Source organism: Dama dama, chromosome 9, assembly GCF_033118175.1.
Source record: "Dama dama isolate Ldn47 chromosome 9, ASM3311817v1, whole genome shotgun sequence".
Classification (NCBI taxonomy): domain Eukaryota; kingdom Metazoa; phylum Chordata; class Mammalia; order Artiodactyla; family Cervidae; genus Dama; species Dama dama.
Window position 1 is genome coordinate 71,301,876 of NC_083689.1, and position 22,949 is coordinate 71,324,824.

A 22,949-nucleotide genomic window follows, 5' to 3' on the forward strand; every position below is an offset into this window, starting at 1 on the left:
TTTTCAGCAAATTAACAAATGCTATTGGAAAGAAAAAAATCACAATTAAACCTTAAAACTTGGCCAGAAATGAATTTTTTTAAATTTCGTGAAAATGACTTGTTGCAGACCGGGAGGACATATGGCAGCAATCAAGAATAGTACTAAAGGAAGAGTGGAACCCTCTTTCCAGGCCCGGCGGTCCATTACAAACTACAAGGAAAGGCAAGCGAGATGCTGGCCTCCACTACGGCTAGAGCGACCACGAAAACACACAGGAACTTCCGGGGCGGAGCTCTCTGTTCCTTTCCCTTCCTTGGGGGAAATGTGGGCTGCTGGCACATTGAAAGTTCGCGATTGCTTGGCTGCTACTTCCGTCACTCTGAGACGGTGCTTGAAATTGGGAGCGACTATGGCAAAGAGCAAATTCGAGTACGTGCGGGACTTCGAGGCTGACGACACATGTCTGCCCCACTGCTGGGTGGTGGTACGGCTGGACGGCAGGAATTTCCATCGGTGAGCGAGCTCGGCCCGGGGCTGCGTGCTTCGCAGGCATTTCCGGTGACCCGGCCCCTCGGTAGCAGCCCGCAGCTGTGGGTACCGTGGTAACGCGGCAGCCAATGACTGCGCGGCTTTAAGCGTCACGCTATGTGCTGTCTACAACTGGCTTGAACGCGAGTAGTCCGGATAGTTAAAAATGAGACAGGTTGCTCCCCTGGTGAGGAGCTGGCCTGAGGTGTCCATTGGCAAGATTGTAGTGGAAGAAGTCACTCTTGGCGCATTATTTCAGCTCTTCAACCGATGGCCAAACTGGTTGTTAGGTATCTTTGAGGGCTTACTGTTCAGCGGCCTGTTTAGGGCTTGCTGTGGGCAACGCTATACAGAGTATATTCTTGTTTCATTATAAGTAACAGAGCACATGGACTGGATTCAGAGGGTAAAAGTCAGAAAAAACAAAGTAACAGAAAGATGGTAATTTCTTTAAAAATGCTACTTTGGTAATGATTACTGTAGTTAAAATTTATTGAGCAGTCAGTCCAAGGAGCATAGTTATGTTTGTTACCTCCCTCTAACCTTCAGGACAATCCTATGAAGTAAATTTATCCCCATTTCACAGAAAAGGGAATGGAGGATTAGTATATATGTTCTTTTTTCTCAGTTGATCAGAGCTAAAAAAAAAAAAAACAACAAAAACCTGGAGTTCTTAATGAAATGGGTTGGGTTGTCGCTCCTGGAATGTTTGGACTCACAGCACTATTACAGTGTCTTCCTGTATGAACAGCCTGTTTAATCTGTGGTCTTACTGACAAGGTCTCTTGCAGCCATGCCCTTTTCCCTTTTCTTTTTCCCTTTTCTTTTTCCCATATGAAGGTTTGCTGAGAAACACAGCTTTATAAAACCTAATGACAGCCGTGCTCTTCATCTAATGACCAAATGTGCCCAAACTGTAATGAACGAACTGGAGGATATTGTGATTGCATATGGACAGAGTGATGAGTACAGCTTTGTGTTCAAGCGAAAAAGCAATTGGTTTAAAAGAAGAGCCAGGTAATTCTGTGGCCTAGCTCCTTCAGAAAATTTCCTACCGGCATCTGGCTTCTGCTTGGGCTTCCCTGGTGGCTCAGCTGGTAAAGAATCTGCCTGCAATGCGGGATACCTGGGTTCGATCCCTGGGTTGGGAAGATCCCCTGGAGAAGGGGAAGGCTAACACTCCAGTATTCTGGCCTGGAGAATTCCTTGGACTATATAGTCTGTGAGGTCGCAAAGAGTCGGACAGGACTGAGTGTCTTTCATTTTCACTTTCAGGTTTTAATCATAAACTTGCAGACTGTAGTATTTGCAACTGCAGAGTGTGTGTGTGTGTGTATGTCTATATATGTATATGTACACACACGCACACACATTGATACGCTGATAATATGTATAGAAGTTTAGACTGTTGTACTTTCATCTTATGTGGGCATTCTGTATGCTTCTTTATTCTTTTTCTTCCATTTCACATCACTTTAGCTTCTAAACTGAACATTAAAACTAGAAACAGAAACTAAACTTTTAAGTAAGGAGGATCTCAGTACAAATTAGACAAATCTCATATTTAATTTGGCAGTATGTTGAAACTTTCACAGAAAACAGGTCATGTAATGAATTGGTGTGTTTTTAAAACAGTGGTTCCCCCTCCTCCCAAGACCTGAAGAAAATCCTCTTGAACTGTCAATTCACATCACATCCTATAGAAAAACATTTGATAATAGTAAACTACTTTATAGGACTAGAAAGAGAGGCAGGCTGCATTTTAAATATATAACTGAAATATTAAAATAGTTTTTCTTGACTCAATTTATATTATCTCTTGGCTCTCCAGACAGTTTGTGTTATCACTGTGTTGCACCCACATACCCTGTCATGGTGTTGAATTAATATCATGTATTTTCTCTTTTCTTGCTCCACCCAACCTGCCTTCTGCAAGTAAGTTTATGACTCACGTGGTTTCCCAGTTTGCCTCCAGCTATGTGTTTTATTGGCGGGATTATTTTGAGGACCAGCCACTTCTGTATCCCCCAGGCTTTGATGGAAGAGTCGTGGTGTATCCTAGCAACCAGACTCTAAAGGACTATCTCAGCTGGCGGCAAGCAGATTGTAAGTGAAACCAAATAAACAGATGTATTGATGGTTACATCACTAATTCGTTATATTAGAGGTGATGCTCTGAAATAGTTTTGGTTCATGTGTATTTTGTTTGGAATGCAGTATTTCAGGTTTTTAAAATTAGTTGAAAATATTTGAAAAATTGGGTATTTTATTTAAATATTCCTTATTTTTAGCTTTTTTTTTTTTAATCAGAAGATCTGGCAATACTAAGTCTGTATTTCCACTTAGCATTGGTCAGACCCTGTATAGTGACTTCTGCCTTTATACACACAGACACATACGCACACACGTGCATACACATGTGCGTGTACACAGAAGCCAGTGTGCCTCAGCCTCTACTTCTCTGTTGTTCCTCTGGTCACCTACTCTGCTTTCCACACTTAGCTTCATGCTGGCTTTAGTGGGTATTTGAGTTGTGACCCTGCCTTACATGATGAAATATTTGTGAGACTTTTACTCATTTGATGTGTCTTGATTTTTCCAGAAGAATTGGAAAAGAGGTGGGAATAATACAAATCAAATAACTTTGAAAGTATTCTTAAGCTTAATGCATAAGTTAACAGACTTGTGTGGAGCACAGCTGAAACAACAGGATAAAACTGTTAGAAAATAGGTTTTTTTTTTTCTGCTTCACTGCTTCCCTGTATATTCCCTGTGTGTGACTTTCGGCAGGCAACTAAATGTTTCTGAGGTCTCTCTACTTTAAAGAGGAGAGAAATTGGGCTCCAGTACTCTTTGAAGGGTGACTATTTAAAAAAGATTGTATATCCCTACACAGTGTTACTCTGTTTTCCTTACAGGTCACGTCAATAATCTTTATAATACGGTGTTCTGGGCACTTGTGCAGCAGTCTGGCTTAACACCATTACAAGCACAAGAGAGATTACAGGTATATTGATCTTACTGCATTAAGACTTCAGGGCAGACAGTTTATGATCTCTCGTGACATTTTGCCTTCTTTTCAAGCTCTTAAGTTTTTACCGCTTTGTTTTGAAAAGATACAAAGATCCCAGTAGTAGCAGGTCTTCGGCTTGCTTGCCTTGTGACTGTGGGTAAGTTGTTAACCACTCCCTGAGCCTCAGTGTCCTCTGCTGGAAAATGGAATTAATGGCTCTACACTCCCCACATGGTAATGCTTGACTCGAGCTGCATATTGGCTGCCCTCTCTACAGGGCACATGGCTCGTCTTTTCTGTCAGCCCCACCTGGCTGCTTCATCATTGTCATTCCCTGCTGGGGACCTGGAGTTTGGGGTTAGGACTCTTGTGTATCAACAAGACTTCAGACTCTGGAGAGTCAAATAATTGTACTCAGATGTTTTTGTTTAATTTTACCTCTCTGCCTTAGTTTTTCATAGGCAAAATGTGGAAAATAATAGTTCCTACCTTACAGGTTTATAGTGAGAATTTTAAGTGGCATGAGGCATGTAAAACACACATAGACTAGTGCAAAGCACACGGTAAGTAACTAGTAAATACTTTGATTATTAGATGCTATTTTATTATTAGATGCTACTTGCAGGTAAACTGTGAAATGAGATGATGTGTTGTAATAACTCCTAATACAATGCCTGGTACATTATAATGACTCAGTAAATGGTTGTCATTATTAACAACAGTGATAAAGATGTGTAGCAATAATAGGAAGACTGGTAGATGTAGCCAGAGTTTGGAAGCACTGAATTTAGATTTTGATTCTTAAGTATAAGAGCACCACTGGCCTTGGAAAATTTATATAATCTTTCTAAGCTTCTGAGCTCTCATCTCTAAAATGGAGATGGTTATGAGGGTCAAATAAAATATACAAACTATCCAGTACACAATCAGTACTCTTAACTGTTAGTGCCTCTCTCTCCATCACAATAGTGATGGGTGAAGCCAGTTACTTGCTACAGAAGAGAACTTTATGGATTTTTGTATTTAAATAAGATTTGAACTGCTCTTAAAATTCACTGATACCTATATGATGTTTGAGGAAATGCTTCCACTTCTTGATTTGTTGCTAGAAGTTTAGATAAGAGAGTGGAATGGATAGGTGGGACTAGGGGAGAGAAGAGACCTACAAAGCTTTTAATATTTGTTTTTATTTCTTCAGGGAACTCTTGCAGCAGACAAGAATGAGATTTTATTTTCTGAATTCAACATCAACTACAATAATGAGCCACTGATGTATAGGAAGGGGACTGTGTTGATATGGCAGAAGGTAATGCTGTTATGTCTAAGGGAAAACGAAGGTCAGAAAGAAAGCCTGTGCCCAGCCCACGCTTTGTCTTTCCTACTGCCTGTGTACTGATGTGACTCCAGTCACTCACACAGATTAGACCCTTTCCAAAACGAGATGCTATAGATTATTATTAGGGATAATGGCTTTGTCAGTTCATCAGTCAAGTTTGTAATCTGGACTCCTCCCTTCTATAAGTAGAATTGCAGAATTTTAGAATTTATCTTTTTGTGTCATAAGCTCTCTCCAAATAAAATCAAACCCCTTTAACAGGTACAGTGCCGATAAGAGAATTTTTGCATTCAAAGAACATTTTAAAAAAATCCCACACTGGACCATTAAATGGCCCACCCATGAGAACTATAATTTGAGGAACTGATGTTGTATGTAAAGGTTCTTTCCCTTACAGAATGTTCGAGAGATTCTCTAGACAGTCATAGTTAACTTAATATTCTGTCTCCTTTCATCTAAATCCTTAATTCTACCAATATTTTCTCTCTGATCCAGCTCCTGGGCATAATGATGTCTCTAAATTTATTTCCTTCTGTCTGAAGTATTTTTTTCTGAAATGAATGTTTTTAAGTATTACGGGAGTAAGTATCCTAAGACCTCAGGATCTCACTGGCAACTTCAGCTCTTTTATTAGTATTTTTAAAGTATTTGTTCTTTGGACTCACAGGTGGGAAAGCAGAAGTATCTTTAATTCTATGGTTATTGCTAACAAGGAACATAGAGTCCCTTCTGTGTTCCTAAGATCTCCTCTCAAAATAGAGCAGCATAACTGTTTAAAAAGTATTTTTAGTTGTAAAGAAATTCAGGTATGGTAAGATATGTATCTGCCTGAAAATATATATTTGTCAGAGGTATTGGGTTGGCTAAAAGTTTATTTGGGTTTTTCGAAAAACCCAAATGAATGTTTTGGCCAACCAAATATATAGCTCACTTCTCCGTCTTCGATGTCCCAAAGCTACTCTCTAGTTAACAATGTCAATATATTAACTTTACCAATAGGTGGAGGAAATCACAACAAAAGAAGTTAAGCTGCCACCAGAAATGGAAGGAAAAAAGATGGCGGTGACCCGGACCAGGACTGTGGTGGTGCCCTTACACTGCAATATCATTGGGGATGCTTTCTGGAAGGAACATCCAGAGATCCTAGATGAAGACAGCTGACCCTATGTTTTTCAGTCCTGGCGTGCTTAACCATCTCGGCCCCCAAGTCTCCTGACTTTTGGTGGCCCTAGCATCTGTGCCATGCAGGTGTCCCGGGAGTGACATGACTCTGGTTGGGAGGGGAGTGGAGAGAAAAGGGTTGGATGTGGGTGGTATATCTTATTCTGCTTTAAGTGGAACACCTTTTTTGCAGTGTTGAAACATGGTTCCTTTGATAGAAGTGCATTTTTTAAAAAAAATTGCGATACTATTTTTATAAAGCGAGAACTATGTTATGCCTTGTAGATGAATCATTTTTAGATTGTGGCATGGGTCTTACAAAAACCTGTCAAGCTTTTTTCACCTCTTCTAGAAGATGAGCCCAAACTTCACTGTCGCTGGCTTGTTCTTTACCACAGAATCCAGTGACCTCGGTAACCTCACCTTTCCCACCCACCTAATTGCATTCATCTTTGGCAGACCTGGAGCTAGTATAGGTTGATGCCTTCCCAGTGCCTCTGAATGCAGGAATTCCAGGGCAAACTCAGGGCTTTGTGCCATTATCCAAGTTGGCAACCTGGGCTGAACTAACGAGTTGTAGCTTGGGTGTCCTTGCATAAATATTGCGTGGACTGATTTTGTGGAGTTGTCAGCATGATCCTCATCATCTCACCAGGGGCAGTGACCACAAGGCTGCTTACTCTTTCTCAGGAGAAACAGAGTTACATATCTATATGGGAGAAGAAAAACGTGAGAATGAATGAGCCAGGAGGAGGATACTCTCTGTCGTCTTGGCACTTCAGTTTTGAAAGTCACCTTCTTGTTGGACTTCCTGAAAAAGATTCTCAGGTAGCCTCTGTATAATAAAACAATGACATTTGGCTTGGAGAGCAGAGGGACCAACACTCATCTTTGGGTCACAGGCAGTAGAGGAGCCCTAATGGTTCTACCTGCTGATGGGGAGTTGGGTGAGGAGCCACAGGAACTGCATGTTGCTCGTGGCCTCCGAAGTGAGGAGGCAGTGGGGATAGGCGGTAGAGAACTCACATTTCCTTTTATGTTCATTCCATATTTTAGAGGAAAAAGATTAACTTGGCTCTGTAAAGAATTAATTAAAAGCCCACATCACAGTGCCTGGTCTCACACTGTGGAATTTACAGCCAAGAAAATGTATTTTTGAAAGAGCGATGGCTGGTCTCATCTCACTAATTGACACCCCATCTGTTGATGCCTTTTTTCCCCTCCCTGTTCTCACTCCACGGGAATTGGAGACATGGCTTACAGTTGGTAATTGATAAAATTTTTTTGAGAAGAAAAAAAAATAAAGGTTTCAACTTCCTTGGCCTAAATTTTCAGTTATTTTTTTCATACAAATGCAGTGTATGAGTCCAACTTTCATGTGTGAACGTCCTTACAAGAGCCAGGCTCACATCCCTTCATCACAGTGGTGGTTCACAGACTTCTGGATGCAAAAATTTACTTGAAATGCTCGTTTAAAAATGCCAGTTCCAATTCTCTCCCCATGAAGAGTTTGGGATTCAAAGACTTTTGATGGGTGTGGTCAACATGCCACACTTTGGGTAACTAGTCTATACCAAAACCTAGACTTGTACATCTAGGTACACTGTGATAGGCCAAGTAAGGCAGTAAGGGTGTAGCTCTTGATTGGCAAACATAACGGTAAATAAATTACAGCATTCTATATCAAAACAAGTATAGATAAGTAGGTGTTTGTACAAATTTTTTAGACGCCACCCAAGAAAGTTTTGTGTTTTCTGTTGGTGTTACGTGATACTACAAAGGTATCACTTGATTTTGTTAGAAGATAGGAGGACATGTGCTTGCTGGTTGAGTTGCCAGCAGTTTGCAGGAGTGAGCTTTGTCTTGGGGAGGGTGGTTTTGAGCACAGGAATATCCTGGGTTTACTATTTACACTATAATCATACCTATTGAATTAAGTAATGCTGTCAGAAGCAGTGTTGGATAGGACTTCCCTGGCTGTCCAGTGGTTAAGACTGGGTTCCCAGTGCAGAGGGCACATGTTTGATCTTGCATGCCACATGGCCTGCCCCCTCCCCGCCCGCCCCCAAGTACTGTTGACTGGTTTGTCATCTTTATTTTGCAGTATGTCTTTATTCTAAAGCATACTTCACAGTTTTATACTAATTTTCATCCTCTCTTAAGAGACTAGTATTTTCTTGGGCTTCCTTTCCCAAGCTTAAGGAAACTTTAAAATATACACGGAAGCCACTAGTATAGAATTTATGCCAGTGGATTGCCCTTTGGGAGAGTGGTGACAGGAAAGTGATTCGTGTGACCTCTAGGTGACTGGAGACATCTTGGTTCTACTGGTTGAGGGCCTTTGATGTAGACTACTACTACTATTATTTTAACATCAAGAAACAAGATTCTGCTAAACAGAGGCTCTAAAGTACAGCCAGGTTTTATAAATAGCCATCCCAGTTGTGGGATCCTCCTTTCCTCCAGGTGCTTAGCAATACTTAGAAGAACAGTGATGGTGAATTTTCTTTAATACTAGCATCTTTCTGGTGTATGTGTAAATTTCTTTTTGCCTAGATGTAAGAAATGCAGTACTAGGGTCCACTCATCATCCTTCACTTTCATTGTACACTTAATGTTAACATTCATAGAGCATTTATTACACCCCGTATGCATATCTTTCGTTCTTCAGACAGTTTCTTGAAACCGTTTCTAGCAGAGGCAGACACGACTGAGCGACTGAACTGAACTGATCATATCTCAAAAGAGAATGTAAAGCTCAGAGAAGCTAAATAGTTGGAGCCCAGGCGTCTGAACTCCAGTGATGCTCAGCATAACAAATTGGGACATTCCTTGCCCTCTTCCTGGGCTTCCCTGATAGCTCAATTGGTAAAGAATCCGCCTACAATGCAGGAGTCCCCCGTTGGATTCCTGGGTTGGGAAGATCCGCTGGAGAAGGGATAGGCTACCCACTCCGGCGTTCTTGGGTTTCCCTTGTGGCTCAGCTGGTAAAGAATCTGCCCACAATACGGGAGATCCTTGGGTTCGATCCCTGGGTTGGGAAGATCCTGTGGAGAAGGGAAAGGCTACCTACTCCAGTATTCTGGCCTGGAGAATTCAGTCCGTGGGGTCGCAAAGAGTCGGACGCGACGCAGCGACTTTCACTTTCACTTTGCCCTCTTGCCACTGTTTCCCGCCAGCTCAAGCTACTAGTAGACCATAATTCCAGAGAACCGAGAGACACCTGGGGAGCTTGTCAAGCTGACGGTCCCGGGCTCCATCCCCAGGGAATCTGGACTATCAGCAAACATCTAAAGTGATAATGATATTGATGGGAAAACCCCGAACGCTGATGCGCTCCGAGCCCCGGGCGAATAGCTGCCGCGCACCACACCCCTGGCGGCGCAAAGCGCAGGTAGACGCTGCCCCCTGGCGGCCGCCCCAGCGCAGTGAGACCTTGCGCCGCGGCTGCGCAGTGACGCCCTCTGGCGGCCCCGCTCCTTCTTCCCATCGGCCTCGGCTTGCGGGCCTTTCAAACATGGAGGAGCGGGAGCGGGGGGCGAGGTCGGCTCGCACTGGGAGCCCCGCGCGCCCGCCCAGCCCGCGGCTGGATGTCAGCTCTGACAGCTTCGACCCGCTGCTGGCCCTGTATGCGCCCCGCCTGCCTCCCATTCCCTACCCCAACGCTCCCTGCTTCAACAACGTGGCCGAGTACGAGAGCTTCCTCAGGACCGGGTTACGGAGCGGCGGGCGCGGGCGGGCGCGGGGCGCGGCCGCTGGCTCAGCGGGCCCCGCTGCGGCCGCCGGGCCCTCGGGCAGGACCCGCCGCCGCCGCCCGGACGCCCCCGCCCCGGACCCCGAGCGCATCCAGCGCCTCCGCCGCCTCATGGTGACCAAAGAGGAAGGGGACGAGGCCGCCGACGCGCGGCGGCGGGGTCCGGGTCGGAGCAGGAAGGCGCCGCGCAACGTGCTCACGAGAATGCCCTGTGAGTCCCGCGGGCGGGGCGGGGGCCGGGCCGGCTGTCCGGAAGGCGGCGGCCCTGCAGGCGTGTGCCGGGTGACAGCCGCTCGGCGCGGACCTGTGTGTGTATCAGGGGGAGGGTCTTGGTGAAGGCTGAACAGATAACCAGCCACCGTGGGGAGGTCAGCTTGAGGAATTGACGGTCTGTATGGGCAGTGAGCGAAGAGTGGCAAGGCTCTAGAGGTAATAAGTAGCCACGGGTAGGGTCTGCTTGGATAACATGCGTAAAGGTGATGGGGGCCACAGAAGTGGCCACAGAGGTGATGAGGAACCTGCTGAAATCGGTCTGCAGGAGTGATTGGGGTGTGCCCGGGGGATTCTGGAGAGGTGGTGAGCCTGGAAACGGGACATCATGGGGAGGATTTGCAGAGGTGATGAAGTCTTGGGGCCACGCATGGTGAGAGGAGGGAGGGCACAGCCAGTATTAGGGGAGGGAGAGTGGTTTGGTCAGTGAGATTTGTGGGTCATGGGACGCAGTATGAGGAAATTGTTCAGATAGCACAGGGGATATAATCTCATGACCTCTGCACATCAAGTGACAGCTTCGTTCCCAGTGCTGTAAGCAGAAAGGGCTGCAGGGTCTTGACATACATATGTTCACAGGAATGCAGCAGGCGCAGAAGGCCACTAAAGGGCAGACACTTTTACAGCCTCTCTGCCGGCTGAGTGCAGGGACTCTTGTCTGTCAGGCTCCTATTACCATATGCACAGGTTATTTTGAGTTCTGAAGGTGTAAATGGCACGAGGGGATTTCTTGCAGCCTCCTAATAGTTCCTTAGTAATAGTTCCTTAGAGTAAAGCTGTAAATAGCAGAGATTGCTAACGTGTGAATTAGGTCTTGTATAAACGGAATAGAAACAGCCCAGGGTCATATCTTCGTCATCTGGCAAGCAGTTCTGACATCTGCCCCATGAACACAATGACCTACTTAGCCATTCGGAGCATCTGTATCCTGATAGCTAAATTGTGGCTTTATTAAATCACTGCCTTTGGAATGGAGGGTTTTGCTAAGTAAAGGAATATTTTGTTTCTTTCCTAGAAGTGTGTTAAGAGAGCAACATCCTGAAAAGCTGAGTGCTGTTAGTGCCTTTGTGATTACAGTGCCAGAGCATCACTGCCTAAGCTAGGGTTTACTCCAGTTTGCTTGCCCAGCAGTGACACAGATTATGCATGTGCCTAAATTAAGAGCAGTTTGGGGGAGCTTATTTTGCCCATAGTTTTTGCCACTATCAGATCTTTGAAATGCCCTCCAAGTCTCAGATTGTGACATTTATTTCCATTTTGCCAATTATTGCTTTGCTGCCAAGATTTTCAAGACAAAAGAAGTATTTCTATGTGGTGAGTGGTTTTGGCTTTACCGGTGGAGTACTTTGCCATATTATTAGGATGAAAGAGTGTGAAAGCCAGCTTTATCAACTTTCCACAATTAACTGTATGCCTGGAATCAAAGTCTCAAAATGTGCTCTAGGCACTGAAAATTTTAACCCCACCACTAGAAACATGGTAGAGATGAGTAGATATCACAAAAAATTGATGATCTTCAGGAAGCAAAAAAAAGTATAGAAGCAGGGGTGAGGATTAGATTTTTTCCACAAAAGAATTCATATAGAAGTCAGCTTTAGGTCTTGCGGTTAAGGAAGGGCATGCTTGATGATAACAGTAATTATTTAAAAATAAGGCTGTTGAGCATGTAATAGATGCTAAATAAGCATGTAATATATGCTAAATTACATATAGCAAAATTCACTCCTCAGGTGAGTAAAAAGGTTATGAATTCATCATCACAATCAAGGTACAAATCAAGGAGTTCCCCAGTGACCTAGTGGTTAAGATGCTGCACTTCCAATGCAGGGGATGCAGGTTCAAACCCTGATCAGGGAACTAAGATCTCACATGCTGTGTGGCAAAAAAGAATAAAATAACATGTAAAGTTAAACTTACCATAGGGCCTGGCCCATACTGAGGGCTCAGTAATTGGTGATAATATTGGTGACAGTGATGCTGCTGCTGCTGTTGATGTGAAGGAGGGGAGCTTGGAGACTCTTGAAGTGAACCAATAGTATGATGAGGCTCTGGACTGTATTGTTGGTTGTGGAAATAGAAAAGAAAGGTCAGGTGTTAGTTATTGAGAATCTCTTGTCTGGACTTAGTATTGGCTATAGAAAGGGAAAAATAAAAGAGTGGGGTTAAAAATGACCTGGATTTGGAAGGCTGTGGCCCAAGGGTAATGGCAGTGGAGAGCGGGATTTGGAAGAATAACTTCTTCAAAGATAAGGCATAGATATAGTTTTAGAAGCCTGGCTCATATCCATTTGGAGTTTGTCACAAATACTGCTGAGAAGAGATTCAGAATGTGCCTTGTGATTCTGAGTGTGGAACTTTTATATCTCTTGGGATTTTGCTCTGATAGGTGGTGCCAGTGTTGTATTTTTGATCACATGAGAGAAATATTCCCTGGAGTTATACCTTGTTAAATCTTTGGAAGAAAAAAAAATCAAAAAAGGTACAGATATGAAGGTTGAAAACCTGAGTTTACCATTTGTTTAATTAGAACAAGAGATTTTTGTTAAGGTACATGCTTGTCCTTTCTCCCTGATTTGGGGGTGTGTGGGGAGTAATGCCCCTGTTTTCTTCCAAGTTAGAAAAAGAGTGGCCTTTCTAGCCTTTGTGGAACATATGTGTATCGTGGGAAAGAGGAGTGAATGTGGAAGGCAAGTAGAGTAATCTAGGCATTGTGACCAGTTTCTAAGAAATTTAATTATAGGAACTTATTCATTACATGAAACTAGAAGTTACCTAGTCTAAGCTCATCTTATGAATAGGGAAACTTGGACTTGTAGAGAAAAAGCTGCTAACTAAGTTCATACAACTAGTTATAATGACCTAAATGTTGTTTACAGTGCTTGATTTGACACCATCTATAACACATATCCAGATGTGTGTATATATATACATACTTTAGTATGTCAGAGGTTCAGAGAATTTTAAAATATGGCTAGAGGAGGGATGGATGGTGAAGGTCAGGCCAAGGTTCTCATGTTCCTTTCCAAGGCCACTGTTTCTGACACTCTGCCTTCTTGCTGAATCTTCAATCTGACAAGCTCCTATTTCTCATCTACAAAGTCACTTAATCCAAGAGTATCTTCTTTTATTAACTTATCCCTGCCGTTATTTATAAGCCAGTCCATGAGTGAGGGGTAAGGAGGTTAAGAGTAACCACCTTAGGTATCCAAATTGAAGTACAAGACACTTGTTCTCTTTTATGCTTATACTAAAAATAAGACAGAGATATTTTTCTTTGTTTACTATCAATGACAATAACTTCCAAAGAACTGTGCCTTTCAGACTTGAGGGGAAGAGTGAGATTGTGTAAATGTGAGTGTGTGTGTGTGTGTGTGTGTGTGCATGCATGTGCAGTTTTCTTTAGGGAGGTTTTATGTAGTACAGTCACCATACTGTGATGGCTAAATTAACATGAAATAATAAAAATAAAACTCAGCCTTGCTTTCAAGCTCTGAAAAAAAGAAAAAAGAATCCATCATAATAAAGGCTGCAGTTTATAGTCCCAGCATTCCTCACATGAATTGTTATATCTCTTTTCGTATGATGCTTATCAGCAATTTCATAGGAGTCAGCTCCTCAGCAGGTGCCTTTACATCAGTGAGGCCTGGAACATAACCAGGCCTCTTCCTCCTCATGTGAAGATGATGTTCACTGAAAATGCTAGTGGCCTAAGAGCACAAGCTTCTGCGTGATGTAGCTTAGACCGAGAGGGCCAAAAAGCCATTCTGTCTTAGACGATTGCATGTGTTTCAGGGCGGATGAGTCACACGGTCCATTTCCCTTAAACCTATGACCAAAGTTCTTGGTTCTTTGGAAGGCTCAGGCTGGGTATGCAGTTCGTGAGATTTATCCTGAAAAAGGTTGTTATACAAGCAGAGAACTGAGAAGAATCTAGCTGATGTGCACATTTAGTATAGTGTTTTTATGCCCCCAAAAGTTTTTAAATGATGCTGCCTCTTAGAATCAGAGACATCATAGAAATAGGATATGGAGGTGGTGAGACATTTGGATGGTCGCGACGCGGGGGGTTTACGCGTGTTCCGGGGGTCTTGTCTCATTTCAGTGCGCATTGCCTGCCCCTGACGTGCTGCCCCCGGGCCTTCCTGCTCCTGTGGCGTGGTTGCCAGAGCCATGCCCTGTTGCCTTGTGTTGCTGGAGATGGCTGGGTGGTCTTGGTTGTTAGTTCTGGGAATGAGAGCGGGTATTCATTCTGTGCTGACGGTTCTTCTTGTTTCAGTGCATGAAGGCAGCCCTCTGGGTGAACTCCATCGTTGTATCCGGGAGGGGGTGAAGGTGAATGTTCACATCCGCACTTTCAAGGGACTTCGGGGCGTCTGTACCGGCTTCCTCGTTGCATTTGACAAGTTCTGGAATATGGTAATTAAGTCTTCCTCAAGGAACTGGAGCACCTCCTAAGGATTAAATCTTTTATATATCTCAAGGACTTTATTCAGCGAAACCTCCAGAATAACTTCCCGGAAGCCCTAGAATCTTTGAACTCGCTGGGACAACAACAAAAAAGTTATTTTTATTGTTTTCCCTAAAGGCAGTGGCTTTCACCTGGGATGATTTTACCTATGCCTCCTTCCCCGGGATACTTGGCAATGTCATTTTCTGATTGTCACGACTGTGGGATGGAGTACCACCGGCATCTAGTGGGTAGAGGCCAGGGCTGCTGCTGCGCACCCTACAGTCCACAGAATACCGTGCCCACGACAGCGAATTATCTGGTCCAGAATGTTACTAGTGCCAGGGTTGAGAAATCTAGCCTTAAGGAATAACTACTTATTACATCTTTTAGTAATTTTATATTGATTTCTTACCGGTTATTTTTCATTCGTTTAAAAATATTTATTGACTCTCTACTTTGGCTGGGCACATTGCTAGGTACAGAAATTTCAGGAAGGAACTTAAACTACAACTTTTGGAAAGATAGATGAGGATAGAGGGGAAGCAGCCATATTAATAAGCCAGACACTTTGCACGGTGTTTGCTTATGAAGGAGTGTACCATGCGCCCTCAGTCTTCTAGAGGCTTACTGTCTATTCACGAGACATTTGGAAGAGAAAAAGGACACAGAGCACAACTCCGATACGAGACAGTTCAAATAGGGGCCACCAGGGCTTTCTAGTGGTTCTTTCCACATGATCTTCCATTGCCAGTTTTTCTTCTCTTTGTGCTTTATCTTCATCTGTGCATGCCCCTTGATTACAGTAGTAGTTGCTAATACTTATTAAGCACTTGCTATATGCCAGATCCTGTACAAAGGACTTTATGTATAATAACTCAGTAAATGAGTTGTAAGTCTATCACTGTTCTATTTCACAAATGAAGTAACTGAGGCTAGTGATTTTGGAAGGTTGGTCCCAAATCACACTCTTAGCAAGTGAAAGGGACTGTAACTTTATCTTTTCTGGCTTCTGAGACCGTGTTTTAAACTGTATGGAGTCATAAAACTTGGATTCAAATCCTAGCTTAACGTTTGGTAGCTGTGTAACTCTAGGCAAAGTAATTTCTCTGAGCCTCAGTTTTCTCATTTCTAAAATGTAGGGGGGAAAATGTTTTATTATTGTAAGTTTGCCTTTGAAGGGAAAGATTTAAGAGAATATATTTGACAGTGGTGGCAATAACAATACTGTCAGCTTATGTTTGTAAGATTTTTCACACTTTTCAAAGTAATTTCTCATACATGATCTCATTTGATTCTAATGGCTGTCTTGTAAGGTTGATCTTTCATCAACAAGAATTCACCAGCATTTCTGTATATTACCTTGGTTAGTCGCTTCATTGCTGTCATAAGGCAGAGAGACCGAAAAGGGAAAATCAGGAGTAGTGTTTATTAAGGAGTGGTCTGAGGCTGTCCTGCATCAGAATCATGGGGTTTCTGGTTAAAACAGAAAGTTCCCAGGCATACAGAATCAGAATATCTTGGAGAATAGCCTTAGATTTATATTTTGCCACATTATTGACAGGAGGATTTTTGCAGAAACTTAATGCCTGTGGTGTTAATACATCTCTGGTCAGTAATGTGTTAATAAGCTTCCTAGATTATTCATGCTCCCTGAAATTTAAGAGCCTCTGCTCTGAGTTTGCGATGGCCCCTTACCATAGGAGAAACCCATCTTACATGGTCGTAACAGCGTGGTGTTCCTATTCAGAGGGGACCATGTATTACCATTTGTTCCTGCCCAAGAGCTGAGTCACCTGTTAAGTTTAGTCTCGTATAATTAGATGGTATTCTGCCTTTTAAATTTTTTCCTGAAAGCTATAAAAATAATATTTTGAATGATACCATATCTTTCCTTCCTTTGGCCTCTTTTTCTCTAGGCACTTACTGATGTGGATGAGACCTACCGAAAACCTGTTCTAGGCAAAGCATATGAACGGGATTCTTCATTGACTCTCACCAGGGTAAGCAGTTTCCCCTGACTTTGAGTACCCAGTGTGTTTTCAAGCTAAGGAATTAAGATCACTGAGCCTAGGGATCAGGGTTTCCCAGCAGTAAAGCCCTATTGCTGTCAACCAGGCATGCTTGGACCAAGATCCTCATTAGTCTGTTCTCATGCATCCAGTGACAAAAAATGAGTCTGTATTTCTTACTCGCATATTGTTTGAGCAACAAGTTACCTCATCAGGTCTGGATGTCTTTCAGTTTTATACCATAGAAAAAGTGGGTACCTTTTCTCTTGACATACTTACTGATTTATCTGAGTTATGGCTAGAAATAGAAAATTTGTTACTAACTTTTTTTTTTTTTTTGTCTCACATATTTCTTTTTTATTTTATTTTATTTTATTTTTTTATTAGTTGGAGGCTAATTACTTCATAACATTTCAGTGGGTTTTGTCATACATTGATATGAATCAGCCATAGATTTACACGTCTTCCCCATCCCGATCCCCCCTCCCACTGTTACTAACTTTTTTAAAATTGCAAAGCAAACAGTCTACAGAGCATGATTAAGGAATCTAGTCTTTCTTTTGTATATCGAAAAAAAGAGATGTTGAAAACTGAAGAGAAGGCTAATACTTGTCGTTGCTTTCCTTGCAGCTCTTTGATCGACTAAAACTGCAAGATTCCTCCAAGAAGGAAACAGATTCTAAGTCTGCAGTTGAAGACTCCACTCTCTCCAGATACTCCCAGACATCCACATGGAAGGTGGCCTCGGTGTGGGGAAGAGGAGACACCGACCGGAGTTCACGCAGGCGTTCCCGCTCTGTCCCTTCTTCCCTGCAGGCGTCTGCAAGGGAGGAGTCCAGGTCAGAGCTGTCAGGGAGGACTACACGGACAGAAGGGTCCAGTGCGGGGGGTACCTTTTCCAGGGCTACCACCCTTTCCAGGGGCCAGTCCCGTAAGAAAAAGAGAAAGCCCAAAGTGGATTACCAGCAGGTTTTCACTCGACATATAAATCAAATTTTCATTCGAGGCGAGAACGTCCTTCTGGTTCATCTTGCACAGTGACTGGCTCAACCTCACTTGAGCTTTGGTTTTAGAAATAGAATGCATGAATTGCTGCTATGCTGTATCCTAGTATCCCAGTGTAACTCTGAGTTGGAGTGATCCCTCTGGTCCAGCATGTGCAGAGCATAGAGCCAGGCTCGGGCCCTCTGGGAGATGAGGTCCTGAAGGGAAAACAGGGCTTGAGAGGTTGGTGGGTGTGTGCATTAATATCACAGCAAAAGCTGTACAGAGCATGGTATATGCATCTGATTTGGTATTACGGTCTACTGCATACACTCAAACCAAATATAAGATCTTGAATTGGGGAGCATGGTATGAATTGAATTAACTTCACAGACACTATAGCATGGCAAAGGAGAAAGCCTCCTCAGGGAGAATGATCTCATTTCTAGAAGCTAGTGCCCTGAGTACTCATGAATTTGTATCTAAGAGTAGCAGTATAAATCACCCCGAGCCCTGCATCCGCACCTTGTAACTAACCTTTAAGTTTCTCTCTTGAGCGAGGAATGTACTTTGCTATCTCTTAATATCTGTAAGATATAAGAAGGCTACGCATTTATGTAAGACTGAAATCTGGGTGGGTGGCATGCTCCAATGAATGATGTGTCTTCATCCTGCTCCATGTTTTGGGAAGAAATAGGGGAACTTGTTGTTGGTTTTCCTCTTGCCAGAGGGAGTTTCTGCAGATGGTGTACCAGGTGGGACTGTAAGATGCTCTTGTCCTTCTCTTCTTTCACTTTTGTGGCATGGTGCTAATGCATGTACCTGCATATTGCTCCTCTGTGTATAGTGTGACCTGTCCTGTGAGCTTTATAGCAGGAGGCTGTGACCTTCATGACTGGCTGCAAAGAGTTCTGCATGAACTGAAGCATACACACACATCATGTGGCTGAGAGTACCCTTTATGGGCAGGGCTGGCCCTGTCCTGAGTGTCTTTCAGGATGGTTTTCCATGAAACCGGGGTGGAGTTTTATTCCCTTGTGTCAGGCCAAAGAGGTTCTCACAAAGTACAACAGTGGTGTCTCTAAGGGACAGGTTACTCAGCCCGACTTGAATAACCGAACACCAGACCACCTGCTACTGTTTCTACTTGAATTATATGCTTTTTTAATCACCAGTGCAAAATAGGCTATATCTCGACACAGACTGTTAGGCAATATTGACCTTTTGTTTTGTTAGTTTATGTTAGGTTTTATTTTAGATATCTTACATTCAAAGTGAGAATGAGAAATAGCTCACTAGTTAAAATGTTTGAAAAGAAAAACTTCCTCTGCTGTATTTGTTGTGTAACTTAAATGAGCCTTCTGAGAAGCAGGTGAGTCATGCTCAGAGAGTTGGGCTGGGACTCCTGGGCCTTCATCTGGCTGGGCCTCTGGCTCTTCATGGAGAGGAGAGCAGAGTAACCCCTCTGTGCCTCAGGTTTTCCCCACCAGACACCTACCTCACAGGGGTACTGAGGAAAAGACTCTGGGGAAGGCGTTTTACAGTCTTTTAACATATGTAAGTGCCATGGGTAATCTTTACTCACTCTGTTTCATAGCTTGCTAGAAGTTCACTGTCTCATGAGCAGAGTAGGTGCTATATAATATAAGAACGTAATCTCTGTAGGTGTTAACAGTTATGATCTTCTTGTCATCAGAAGGCAGTGACATCTTCAGGAACTACTTTCCATGTTCCATTCCTTTCTCCTAAGGGACAATGGAAGTTCTCAGAAGAATATCTTTAGTGAAAGAAAAGTAACAATTTTTTTGCTGCTCTCCCACATCCCAGCCCCCACCCTTTTCTGGTTGTGATGAGGGGGAATTCCCCTGCACTTTTTGGGGGTTTTATATGCCAGCACTGAAGGAAGGATGTGAATCTAAAAATAGCACATCCTTGAAAGGGAATCTGTGAAAGTTGTTTTGTTTGATTTTGTTTCAAAGTGGGTTTTAAATATACTCTTTAGAACCAGATGAGATGCACTAAACATTTAGAGAGGTTCTAGTTTACACATGCAAGTGAACACTTATCTTTGGACACTGCCAGTCTGAATCTTTTTAAGTAGTATGTTCTAAAATTAGTCATCTTGTTAATCATCAGGCACCCCACCTTTACCGGTCTCCCCTATTTGACTGTCCCCATCTGTCTGTCTGTCATGTCCCTCAGCTAGAAGCTATAATAGTTAACTAGATGTTCGCAATAAAGGAGAAATTTGGAATCAAATGGAATATAATCAGTTTCCATTCATTGTAGTGCCTGATTAAATCTAACCTTATTTTAAACACATGCTTATTTCCTTGTTTGCATATGATTTTCATGTATCCATATAACGATTGATTTACTGCTTTTCTGCCCAACAATTATGGCTCTAAAAATTATTTTTAAACCTGTGTGCCATCTGTCTTGCATGCCCATACCCCCCCCCCCCCCACCATTTATTGGTTTGGACAGTGATTCTGGGATGAGTACTGTCTAGTAAATGTGATGTTTTGTACAAAACATGATTATCATTATTTTAGAGAAGTAAATTTTTAAAATTATTGCCTTTTCTTTATTATTGGAGTAATTTTTCAAAACGAAGGAAAAATATATTCTAAAAATGTGTATGCTGCTCAAAAATGTGATCATCTAGGACATTTTTAACAAATTGCTATGGAAATAACTGAAGTCTTCCTCAGGAGAAGGCAAGGAAAGAAAAAGGGAAAGTAACAGCCAGAACGGTAGATTTCTGGAGGCCCCCCATCAGCTCACCAAGGGGGCCCTAAACAGCCGATATACACCACAACTGGCTTCTAGTATTCTCCAGGGATTTGAGATTGAGTCTCTAGTTCTTATTTTTTTTTAACAATTGAACTGAAGTTCTTCAGAGTAATCTCTAGACAAGGGTTCCTGTTTTCAGGGCAGACCTATGAACTTGTTGAGCTCTTCTCAGGGGTATCCAAGTTTGTTAGAAAGTAACACGGGACTGAGAGATGGAAAGACCCAGGACGATTTCATGGGTCATTATTTGTACACAGAGGTGGTTCTACTGCTTCACCACTAGGAGAGGCTGCACTTTAGGTTGTTTGTGCTGGTATTTAGGAAGTAGTCCTGCTTTCTTTCAGAGACCAGTTATGATAGAGGTGGGCTGTTTGTGAGATGGTTATCTAGAGTTGTCAGTGGCAGGTGGCCTTAGACCAGTTGATTCCTCCTTCTGCATGGTGCATGTCAAGTCAGAAAACCTAGAAGCTGTTAACATTAAAGTCAAGATGCATAGGAGTCCTTGCTAGAGTCGTTAGTGAATGAAGAAGGGCTTTACCTATCCTCATGGTGAAAAGGTCCAGGGGTACCTTTAGAGATTATCAGCCCCAGCCTCAGAAGCCTTATACAAACCTAGGTGTACTGCTTGTACCCCTTGAGAAAGAACCTAACTTGATGCAGAATGGATATTTGTATTTCTATTTGTACTATTTTCATAGCAGCAGACATGGGCAAAATCATGAAATAGAACCTGTTCTGTAAATTAGTTCAGTTTTTAAAATTTTCTCTTATTTTTGCCTTTAGGAACAAATTTAAATTATTCAAAGACAGCTAGCTGTCACTGGTGCTGCCCCAAAGCTTTCTAATCCTTTATATATTTTTATGAATGAAATGGTTGCTGTGGGAAGACCAAGATTCATCTAAGAGTGTCATGGTATAAACAGAATGGTTTGCAGTTGTTTGAATTTTACTTTTACTATGCCAGATATAGAATGCAGTCGACCCCTTTTCAGTAGCTTCTGTTCATCAGCTTGTGTGTTTCTGGGTAGCAACTCCCAGAAGGCTTTTCTTAGTGTTTGTGAAGAAAGAAAATCTCATCGAGGCCTGTGTTGCAAAGGTGGGTGGTCTGTCATTACTTCCCAGCAAATTGAGTTGATGGATTTAAGATAAGCCTTTGGGGTTCCTCCATCGTTTCCTGGGCTTTGAGGAAAGGGTGGGCCTCCTTTACTCATGGTGTTTTGAGTGTGTTTCAAATGTTTGTAAGTTCTCTTGCACTCCTCTAATAAAAATGAAAGCTGTCTGTCAAGACATGGCTTTGGATGGTTTGGAGATCTAGGAGGAAAAAAAGAAGTACACCTGAGACCTTCAGTTGGTCTTTTATTTATTTAGAATAAAAAGTAGTTTGATAAGCTACCAGAGCTAGTGCTTCTTTAGAAACATTCTCTGAAGAGATAGGAACTGTCCCACAGGAAAGCTATAAAAGCTATTCCCAGTACATTGCAATTGCTTTTGATTTTTAATCCTTTGGAGCAAATGTCTGATGTTATGTTTTTAGAGCTGTGGGGGGAAAATGTTCTTTAAAAAAAATTTAGGGGTGTTACTGAAACAATGACTGGCTGAATTATGTGTGAGCTAAGCTCTAGGGCAGCTGTCCAGTTCTTTTTCTGTTGTCCCGACAGTAAAGCAGATAGTAAGCGATGTCTTGAAAAGTGATTCGCTTATTCCATCCTGACATCTAAAGGCATTAGCCTCCTATTTGGCAGCCCTGGGGAAACCCCTCCGCACCATGACTTATTACCTTGTTTTTTAGACAAGGCTAAACCTGGATGACTCTGTGTATTAATAGTTTCACTCTTCATATACCAGCTGCTACAAGAAAAACTATGACTTTTAATCTTGTCTTGAAATTACTCCTCATTGTTAAATTCACCTAAACCCTTCCTGTGTATGAAGGGTTGCTGCTAGTAATGTCAGTTTGCAATGTTCTGCTTTCGGTATTTGTCATACGGGAGTCTGGAAACTGTAATAAATATGATTGTCTTAATAAACTGGCTGCTTTGTCCCTGCTAATTGAGGAGGGATGGGTGGAGAGGAGGCGGCAGGGGAGTCTGTTACCCATGAAGACACCCATCTAGAAAGTTAACACGTCACAAGCCTTCTGCAGTCTCATTGTTATAACCTTGTGCCTTTTCTTTAGCAAAGTACACATATCTAGATCATTATCCTCCAAGTTTATTTGAAGTTCACACTTAGAAAAGGAACTTGGCCCACCTTTGTGAATTCTCTTCTCTAAGCCCCAAGCAATGGTCATTGCCCTGTGAATTTATCCTACCTAATAGCTCACTGGTGTTAATCCACTCTCTTCACGACCTGCTGAGATCACCATTGACTCAGCTCACCTTGGAGGATTTTACCGCATCTCACTGACTGACACACTTCCAGGAATATCTGAATTTGCCACCGGCTCCTCTGTGCACATACAGGAAGTTGATCTGCCCAGAGACTTGCCACATTGATTACTTGACATCCTCTGTGTGCTTCTAGCCCTGAGTCACCTGAATAAGATGGACAAACAAAAATGACATTGATTCTTAGAGGGGGGAACCTCAAGGTAACTGTCAAGACCCAATTCCCTGCTTTCAAAGGATCCATTAAGTTGGGCACAGTTGACATACAGGAAGTTTGTA

At 42.7% G+C, this 22,949-nt stretch overlaps 2 protein-coding genes across 5 annotated transcripts; both read left to right on the forward strand.

Annotated features, from left to right (window-relative positions):
- The first annotated feature begins 280 nt into the window (after positions 1 to 280).
- On the forward strand, positions 281 to 7,348 carry THG1L (tRNA-histidine guanylyltransferase 1 like). Of its 4 annotated transcripts, none has more exons than XM_061151839.1 (6): positions 281 to 495; positions 1,351 to 1,527; positions 2,447 to 2,616; positions 3,429 to 3,517; positions 4,722 to 4,829; positions 5,859 to 7,348. In XM_061151839.1, the coding sequence occupies exons 1-6, from the start codon at positions 305 to 307 to the stop codon at positions 6,018 to 6,020; spliced, it is 897 nt and encodes a 298-aa protein (XP_061007822.1). In that variant the 5' UTR covers positions 281 to 304; the 3' UTR covers positions 6,021 to 7,348. The 4 variants fall into 4 exon arrangements, with proteins under 4 accessions (XP_061007822.1, XP_061007823.1, XP_061007824.1 ...); XM_061151840.1 differs by having other exon boundaries at positions 284 to 411; XM_061151841.1 differs by lacking the exon at positions 281 to 495 and having other exon boundaries at positions 1,390 to 1,527; positions 2,451 to 2,616.
- A 2,183-nt stretch (positions 7,349 to 9,531) lies between these two features.
- Positions 9,532 to 22,304, forward strand: LSM11 (LSM11, U7 small nuclear RNA associated). The gene is made up of 4 exons (XM_061151843.1): positions 9,532 to 9,985; positions 14,321 to 14,460; positions 16,411 to 16,494; positions 17,134 to 22,304. Exons 1-4 carry the CDS (start codon positions 9,538 to 9,540, stop codon positions 17,542 to 17,544), a joined length of 1,083 nt encoding a protein of 360 aa, XP_061007826.1. The 5' UTR covers positions 9,532 to 9,537; the 3' UTR covers positions 17,545 to 22,304.
- The last annotated feature ends 645 nt before the right edge of the window (positions 22,305 to 22,949 follow it).